This window comes from Protobothrops mucrosquamatus, unplaced genomic scaffold, assembly GCF_001527695.2.
Source record: "Protobothrops mucrosquamatus isolate PMUCROS unplaced genomic scaffold, P.Mucros_1.0 scaffold288, whole genome shotgun sequence".
NCBI classification, from domain to species: domain Eukaryota; kingdom Metazoa; phylum Chordata; class Lepidosauria; order Squamata; family Viperidae; genus Protobothrops; species Protobothrops mucrosquamatus.
The window spans coordinates 404,889-414,919 of record NW_015386632.1 but is presented as its reverse complement, the minus strand read 5'-3'; the positions used below and the strand labels follow the sequence as shown (position 1 = coordinate 414,919).

Genomic DNA, 10,031 nt, shown 5'->3' with positions numbered 1-10,031 from the left:
TTAGGCCTTTTTTTCAGGGTGGGGCTTATTTTCGGGAAAACACTGTAGTATTTTTTTCACACCAACATCCAGAAAATCCTGAAAATAAAATTAAAATCGCAGATAGTAGATATGATCCCAGAGAATATAAATATAAATTCTCTTCACAATGACAGCTGCAAAAAATCAATATAGCACAACACTGGAAAGGAGAAACCTTGCCAACAATACAAGAGAGACTAAAATTGGAGGATACGTGACAATGGAAAAATTGGAAGTATATTTTCACAGCAGAAGGATATGATTCCCTCATATACAACATGGAATGGGACAACTTGTTGCAGCCAATTTGCCACAGCCAACTCACCATGGCCAACTCGCCATAGGACAATTCACCTCAGGACAATTTAACAATTCAAGTTATTTAATTAAAATAATTTAGAAATTATTTTAATTTTTGCCATTCGCATTTCATTCTGTCCCTCCTTTTGCACCCTTTCTTTAATGATTCTGTTCCACCATTTCTTTGATATTGGTGTAACTCTTGTCCCACAGCGAGTTGTCCCATAGTGAGTTGTCTAATGTTAGTTGGCCACAGCGAGTTGTCACAACCAAATATTTAGAATGTTTTTTGTAGAAAAATAAAAACTGTTTAGCAAACAAATTGAACAATATAGGTTAAAAAAATAGCAATAATCGCAGATGACCAAAGCATAGTACAAAATATTAGTTCTTTGGTATAAAGTAGCAATTAGGGAAAAAAGGAAGAAAAGGAAAAGAAGGGGGCTACTAGAATTTTTTCCTTAAAATGTTTTGCCTTTTTTTGACTTTAATCTTTTTAAAAATTATAAACATATTTTCACTTCAACTTTTATTTTGGTATAAAGTTTATTTTATGCATGTGTATGTATTCTTTCCCTTTTTTATTTTCACTTTTTTGTTGTTTGTTTTATTTAATTAATGAGAAATGAAACCAGAAAAAAAAATAAAAGTATTTTTTTTCTCTCCAGGGAAATAAAAGGAAATATTACTGAAAAAATATTTTCAAAGTTCATTTAATAAATCCCTGTGTTAGTTAATGACTGACCAATCATCAAACTAGGCTTCCATCAGATACTTAATTTCTTCAAGCAATTGTCACATTTAATTGGATGATTATCCAGCTCAAAAGAACATTACACAAGTTTGCATATTGAATCCATTCAACTTTGTATATTTTATTTCAGAATCACTGTCATTTACTCCCATTATAATTATGATTATGAGTTAATGTTTCATCCTGAAGAATTAAATAGCCAGTCACCATAACTAAGTTTTTCCCCTTGAAGTTCTATTTAAACTTGTTTCTTTTTTTATTTCTTGTGTAATCAGAGTTTTTTCCCCAATAGTTTTTCTCCATTGCTTCCAGTATTTGTTTCCTTGAACAAGAATGAGAGAAATGAGGAGGCATTATTTTTTAGAATAAATAACATCCTTTCAGCACTATGGGGAAAATATATCTATTAAATCACAGAAGCTCATAAGTACACAGAAAGGCTTTCTGAGATTGTTGCAAACACTAATACCAGTGAAATGAAATTGAATTATAACATGAATTTTACAAAACAGAGCAAAACTGAAGTGCAATTTTCCATTATTTTACATGCCTTGTCTATAAATGTGGCCTGAATTTGAAGCCATGCTTTTGGGGTTTTCACTTTGAATGACTTCTGTTCCTTCAACAGGATATCCTTTATTTGTCTCCCATGAACATTACGATGAGCAAAGCTTTTTTTGCATGCTGTGTTTCGTGATGGGTGGGTCAACAGCTGCTCCTAGGAGAGGAAAGGTAACTATAGCAACAAATGTTATCTGCATCCTCATGTATTTCCTTGTGCCCACCCTAATTCATGCTCCTTCTATTAAAGCTACCAACTGGTTGGTAAGAGAAAAACATTCCAGGTCTCTTGGACCAATTTCTCTTCTTTTGTAAATGCTCTTCAGTTAAAACGGAGAATATTAGAACTTAGGTAGGCCTAAGAGATGCTAGAAGATGTATCACCTTGGCTCCAAATTCCTGCTCTCTCTTCTGGGTTTCACTGTGAATTGCAGCCTGTTCGTAGAAGCAACAGTTTCCCCCTCTTCAGGGCCCCGAGTCAAGTCCAGCTATACTTTTGGTCGGACCTTTTTGGGACTTGACAAATGCAATGCCTGCATTGGAACATCAATTTGCAAGAAATTCTTTAAAGAAGAAATAAGGTCAGAATCTCCATACCATATTTGGGGTGGGATGAAGGGGAAATGGGACTTATTTCTTTGGAGGAGGAAAAAAAAAATCCTCAAGTATGTAAATTTGTCATCACACATCCTGGCGTGCACTTATGTGCTTAGCAACACATATCATTTTACTGAAATGATTAATAAATCCCTAAATCATTTGAAGATGCAAGCATCCATCTTTGCCCTAGAAAGACTTTACATCAATATTGTATCGAAAGCTTAGTTGCTTATAAAAAAAAGTTCCTTATAATTTGCACAAGCAAGAGTTGACCTTAACAATTGTACCATAAAATATAAGTAAACTTGCCACTATAATATGCCTTAGGTTTTGACTGTTGTTTGCTGTTTGCTTTACATTTCAAACATTTTGGCTAAGGAAATGACATGGGGCAGATTACTATCATATATTTTGAGTCCAATTAATTTCACGTCCATACTTAACTCTTTCAAAATGAAATCAATGTAATTTATTTTATTTATTTGATTAATATCTGTGCTTATGTTACTACTGTAGTTTTATGAACTCTGGAAGCAGCATCAGCTATGTGGTTGTTGTTTGTCTAAATATAGTGAAAATTAAAAAAAAAATTAGGCTTCCAATATCTAGCCAAGAGCTGCAGATGCTAAATTAATTCCAGACTCAAACGATTCCTCAAATAAATAGGTTTTGTTAGCACTTCTAAAATTAACACTAGGCTGGCATGATGTGGTTCTAAAGCCATGGCATTTCAAAGGGGCTCTGCGACAAAGAAGGCCTGAAACTTTTTAGGCTAACTGCTGAACTGCTCTGTAATGGTGATACCAAGATGAACTATATCTTATCATCTGAAGTTCAAGAAGAACCCAGAAGATGTGAGAAGATTGCATATTTTCACAAGAGGGACTTCCTCTCTGGAAGTACATGAGGCTGCAATTTTAGTGCTCCTGAAGTTGGAATGAGCATTTTTCAGACTGTTGTAGTTGGGCTTTCCTCGAATCAATGTGTGTGCTTAGTTCACATCATTTTGAATTATCTAAAATATGAATCAGACTCAAGTACTTTTATCATACTTGAGCTATGGTAAAAGGAGCATGGCAATTTAAGCCAATATATTCTTCTAATTTGCAGAAATTATTAGCACTCTTGTCATGATTTGTTCAATTTCAGGTTTTCTAAGAGAGAGAAAATATTATGATAGGCTGAGAGAGTTCTGAGAGAAATGTTAATTCTTTTCCAATGATTTATATAATTTTAAATGGTTTGTATCAATTGGTCGCACAGCAGATAGAAATTGTTATGCTAGTAAATCATAGTATAGTTTATCAGATAAATAAGTTGACTTTTTTGCTCTCATATTGAAGGTACTATAATATAATTATGACAGCCTTGGTAAAACCTAATACAGAACTGAGCTATGGATTGAATCCATAACTCAGTTCTCGGCTGCAGGGACCTTCCGGAAAGGCCTCTGACTGCAAAATGCAGCCTGGGGACACTGCAGAAGAAGTGGACCAGTGAGGAGAGGCCTGGTTGCCAGGTAAGTGGGTGCGAGGCACGTGGGGCACACCCCCACCTCTGACCTAGCTTGATTTTTAGGTGTGTGCCTTGCTTATTTTCGGGGTAGGGCTTATATTAGGCCCACCCCCCAAAAAAACAAGCTAGGGCTTATTTCTGGGGTAGGGCTTACTTTCAGGAAAACATGGAACATACATATATACACACATATATACACACACACGTGTGTGTGTGCGCATGTGTATATGTTTATATGTGTATATGTATGTACATACACACATACACACACACACACAACACATATACACAATAGCCACTTTTAATATTACTTTCAGATAACTGTATGTCTAATTACTAGGTTCAGCACTCTGGGTCCTCCAAATATTTTGGACGTCAATTATTATGAGCCTTGAGTAACAACAAGGAACTCTACCAATTTTAGATCATATTTGGAAGACACCAGGTTGCTTAACTTTGCCATACTGAAGAAGTGGAAATAGAAAGCGCATTGTTAAGAATTTCTGTGGTAGAGTTGGACTACTTTTTTGTGGTTGCTTTTTTGCCATCTTCCAAGGATCCGCTTCCAAAGGGCATAGGAAGAAATGGTGGCAATATGCTAATATTACTGGAGGAGCAAAGTCAGAATTTGCTCTCACACTTTTTAAAATCCCATTTAGGAATGGGGTTAAACCAAATATTTTACTACTTCTTCTTTTAAAATAGACTTGAAGAGTTACAGTTTTAGGGAACTTTAAGGACTGAAAAAAAGGAGCAGTGAGCCACGGGATGCTGAGAGTTGCCTACAGGTAGTCCTCAACTTATGAGCACAATTGTGCCCAAATTTTCTATTGTTAAGGAAGAGAGTTGGTAAGTGAGTTTTGACCCATTTTATGACTTTTCTTGCCACCGTTGTTAAGTGAATCACTGCAGTGGTTGAGTTAGTAACATGGTTAAGTGAATCTGGCTTCCCTATTGACTTTGCTTGTCAGAAGGTCACAAAAGGTGATCACATGACTCTAGGACACTGCAACTGTCGTAAGTACATGCCAGTTGCCAAGCGTCTGAATTTTGATCATGTGACCAGGGGGATATTGCAATGGTCATAAGTGTGAAAAATGGACATAAGTTACTTTTTTCAGTGCGGGTGTAGCTTCAAACGGTCACTGAGCAAACGATTGTAAGTTGAGGACTACCTATACAATAAAGCTAATTATGCAGTAACTTTGTAACTTTGAACAGTCACTAAATGAATTGTTGTAAGTCGAGGACTATCTGTACCTATTTTTTAAACAGTGACAATCAGAAGTGGGTCACACTAATGCTACTTGAGTGGTATATAATATATTTGCATAATACCCTGGTTTATTTTGTATACAGTTTAATTAAGGTTTTTTGAATATGCATAATACATCAATATAACACGTGTGCAGTACATCAAGTCATAAACTGTAGGATAGCAATCAAAATGACAACAAACCATATCAAAACTTAAAGCACCACTTTTTGGTTTCGAGTGAGATGAAGCCAGTCCGTAAGTCACAGCTCTTTTTCTTTTATTGCTTGGCCTTATGGCTTTCTTTATTTACTGAAAATATAATCTCTCTGTACAGAAAGTTAAGGATCTCCCCAGAATCTATTCTTTATTAATTCTGTGCATAATTACTTGGTTCACATGTAATAAACTTACGGTACATGCAGAACAGAATTTACTCTTGATGGGGTTTTACATATCTCTGAATACTGTGGTTTTACTCTTAAAAAGCACATTTAAAATCTTTTTTTTATAAAGGATTTAGGAGAGAGTTGGGGGGGGTGTAAAGTTGCAAATTAATAAGAATGAAACAGAATCATGGAAAAAAAACTGATAGCAAAATGAGAGATTTGCTTATCTCTATTCAAAATAAAAAACCTTTCTCTGGGATAAATACTTTGTGTATGAAGTGTAAGCCCATGACTTACTCTGTTATTTGCAAAAGCATTTTGAATAGAAGTTTATCATGCCTTGCATGGATAGAGAGAAAGCTTCAGATGAAAAATTGTGACAGAATAGTGAACTGTTTTCTAATTTACTCTTGCTGAATTTTCACAAAACATTTCAAAGTATCAGTAACTTATACAACATGGTATTGGAATCCAATTCCCTGCAGGTTAGGTCAGGGACTCGGCATTTTCAGTTTGCCCTAAAGCAGGGGTGTCAAACTCGCAACGTCACATGACGTGTCGCGACGTATCACAACTTTTTTTCCATTGCCGGCAATGGGGTGGGTGCGGTTTCGGCATGACGCATCCGGCCCGCAGGCCGGCAGTTTGACACCTCTGCCCTAAAGGATTCAATGGGAAAAGATCTATTTGGTCTTAATCTGCTTAGCCATTTATACTGAATACTAAATGGTAGGCTGCAACACATTTAACAGATTGCAGTGACTATTTCTGATTTAAAAATATTCGCAGGTAAGCTTCCTTACAATCTTTATTGAGTTTATCCTCAAAGGAACTCTATTACACATACCTTTGGAATTCTTCTGTTATATATGTTGAAATGAGGCCAAGGAAGATTCAGTAAATGAGAGAGCATTGAGTTCATGAGTAAACCAGGGATTTTCAAGCTTAAGTCCAACATGATCTTCACAAGATCACATTGGCTTTTAGTTAGATGCTATTTAAAGTCTGAGGAATTCTCAAATTAAAAGATGAAAGATGAAAATAACTTCACATATGCCAGATCTTGAGGGCATATATCTATATAAAGTTTTTTTTTACCGTTAAGGTGGTGAATTACAAAAGAAACAAGTCTAAATTGAATTGTGATAATACAGTGAAGAAAAAAGAGCTAAATATATGAGGATGATTAAATAAATTAAATGTAGCAAGAGCAACAAGAGTGATATATATAATAAGTGCAAGTACAGGTTTATACAAGGTTAATTCAAACATTAAGCTAAAATCTGTCTCATATAGGATAGCAATGTGGCCTCTTCCTCATTTTTTAGAGCAAAGTCTTTTCAAAGATAGACAACAGATCATATCCTGGATCCACTGCTTAAACTCAGCAACATGGCTTTCTTTTATGTAATATCAGATTATCCTCTTTGTTGTACCCCAAGGCCTGTAACTAAATGATCTAGACATTTTCAGTATCAGAACTGAACTTGAAAATTCTTGCACCATATAAAATATTATCTGGTTGCAACTGCCATGGAGAGACAGTTTTTTTGATCTTATTGTCATATAATTACACACATTACAAAGAGTAGGATTTATCTCTGAGTAAATATACACAGGATTGATCTGTCAAAAATAGTCATTCATAAACATCACTTAAGAATTCAGTGCTTTTCCAGAGTCAAAGACTTTGCAGAGATTTCATTTTCTTTTGGAGCTAGAGGGCGAAAAACCCCCTGCAATTTTAAATAAATTTAGCATTAATGTAGTCATGATCAAATCATCCTAACTCTGAAAAGATTCTACTGGAATTGATTTCTAAGTGAACATTGTAGCCCAAGGCTACAATGGGCAAGTTCTTAAATCAGTTTTGAAATACATTTCTTGGAAATATTAAGGCAGTCTTCCAAATCATATGCATCTTTCAATACACTTTAAAAATCAGTCAATTAAGTGAAATGAGTCATAAGTCACATCAATTTTAAAGTAGTTTTATTGCACACTCCAGATCATCTTTCCAAAGCTTCGAGTTTGAATGTTTACAATATATTTTATAATAAGAGAAAATTGTAATAGGTTCCCTTGATTTATTGGAAGCATTGCAACATTTAAGACATTTTTGTGAATGTCTGTCACTTCGTGTGTGCGCGCATGTGTATGTTGTACGTCTGTGGAGGCTGTGAGAGCACTATTCTGTCAACATTATTTGAAAATTTTATAGCTTTATAAATATAACAGTCTGCAAGAGAGGGACACAAAATAGAAACAGCCCAAGTTCACAATATTTCCATAGTGTGAAGGTTTATGAAAAAGGACCTAAGGATTTACTTTGTAAAATAATTTTGGTCTGCCTGTTGCTTAAATTTGGTTTCACAATGGACCTTCAGCTTGCTTTGTTTTACATTTATGTCTTTGATTTTTACTGATTGGTGATTGATTAGGTGCCATGAAGTTAGTGTCAACTCTTAGTGACCACATAGATAGATCTATATACAGTAACCACCTGTTTTTGAGGCTCCAGATGCCTTCTACTCTGATATTAAGACTAGCTGCCCTTTATGATTCTTTGGACAGAATCTGATGACATCTCTATAAATAGCTCCTTCTGAATTGTCAAAGCTAGTTAGCTGCATTACAAAAACTGTACACTTGCTTTTGACTCTAAGGTATTTTTTTTTCTCCTGGAGTACTTTCCTAGGGGAGGTCAAGTTTAGTGCTTAGAGGAAATTGAAACTAACCTTCCGTAAGTAACTTTGAGAGTTTCTCTTTACACTTTAGGTAAGCTTCACAGAAGAGCCATTCTTACAGTCTAAGAATCTTGAAAACAAGCTAGGATATTCCGCTCTGATGCCAAATGGATGCTACACCAAATGCCTTTACATACCTTTTTATGTTTCTACAATGGGATGAAAAGAAAGCTAATAATGAAGGTTGATGAAGAAGATCAGCCATCTTTGTAAACCCAAAGGTTTTCAGTGATTATTAAATTTAAATAACTATTAGCAAAAAAAATACATATCTTCAGAATATGTCATTACCGTTCATTGTTTACATCCACTATTTCCTTTCCTTCAGGGGTCAGGTCCAATGGTTTCATTCTAACTGATGCTGTTCTCTCAAAATAATGTGATCTTGATATTCCCAACTCACCTAAGGATATGACTGAGAAAGCTCAAAGACCTCCAAATCAGACCTGCAACATAAATAGCAAATTTGGTATTATTGAGTATGCAAAAGAGCAATAGCAGTTTTGCTGAGCATAATTATGTCTAATGTTGGATGTAGTCCGATGTACTGAACTACAACTACCCTTAGGCTTATTGTGGTTAATTCTACAATTTCTATAATTTATTTTCTCACCAATGTAGTAAGGAATGGGGAAAATGTATTAGATTCTTCCAGGTGCAATTACATGGAACACTTGCCGCAAGATTAACATTCTTCCAAAAATGACCTTTATTTAGCCATTTTACAGATCACTTTTTGGCAGCCTATCTTAAAGAATGGGAAAACATTCACATGCTAAACTGGATAAAGGTGGATTAACACTCTTTTATGTTTGTGTTTCGATGACAGGTTTGACAGTTGGCTCTCCTCACATTTAACCCTCCCTCCAAGCTCTCTCTCCCGTTACCCTGGGAACTATTCAGATGACAGCAAAAGTTGGCGGCTGGTTGAGATCTCCCGATTAACCACAAAATACCAACACGACGAGTCTGATGAGAGAATTTGCACTTCCCTTACCCAGACTAAAAGATGTAGCATTGAGAGAGCTCTATGGAAGACAGAGAGATTCCAGAAATGGCTAAAAGCAAAGCGCCTGACCCCTCTCTTGGTCCAGGTTTGTACAAAGTCTTCTGTAATGCCTTTGTATAAAAGCTGCCTATGGTTGGGGAACAACTATTGTAAAATGGATTTTGGATCATCCTTGCTTCTTATTCCTCCTTCCCTACACAAGTGGATACATGCAAACCACAAAAGTCACAAAGTAGTAAGGTGGGCAAGCTGCTGAATAGCACATGATTACTTTCATAAAGAAAGAAACTATAGAGTATAATAGATTGTGTTGTTATTATTATTGATGACTATGCATACCTTTGATCTTGTGTTGATACGTGATTAGCATAGGCTGCTCTGCATCATTTTTGAAGACTTACTAGAAATTACTGTAAGGCAAGCAACAGAAGAAGTACTTCTGACTCCAATTGTCTTGCTGATCAGTAGAAAAGACACAATAATAAAAACTAAGTTGGACAATTAAAAAAACAAACAAACCCCAAACTCTTCTGAAGCTTCTCTCTATCCATAAATGCACACAATGAAATTCCATAATAGAATACAATAAACTATTTGATTTGGGGCTCTTCACTGTGGATGAGATCACATTGTTGCTACCCAAACTTACTCCACAGTGAGTTTAAACATAACTTGGCATTCTGTCATTTGGCAGAGTTCACTTTGATATGATCATGTCAAAAGAAGATGCCTTCCTCCTCTTCCTAATCCTGAATGTTCCAGTCTGTGTATTTTTCTGTCTTATACCAGTCAGGTTATCCACTGGTCTCTCCTTTTATATGAGATACATCTTAATCTATTTGGATACAGAGTCCTTGTCTTTCTTTCAAAATACCATAAC

At 35.5% G+C, this 10,031-nt stretch overlaps 1 protein-coding gene across 1 annotated transcript in view; it reads left to right on the top strand.

Annotated features, from left to right (window-relative positions):
• Window positions 1-2,011: 2,011 nt before the first annotated feature.
• Window positions 2,012-10,031, top strand: part of DIPK2B (divergent protein kinase domain 2B) — a 22,458-nt gene continuing 14,438 nt past the window's right edge. Inside the window, exons 1-2 of the mRNA XM_015814864.1 lie at window positions 2,012-2,217; window positions 8,972-9,236. Of these exons, the coding sequence (XP_015670350.1) occupies window positions 2,012-2,217; window positions 8,972-9,236 (471 nt within the window). The remainder of the gene's footprint in view (window positions 2,218-8,971; window positions 9,237-10,031) is intronic.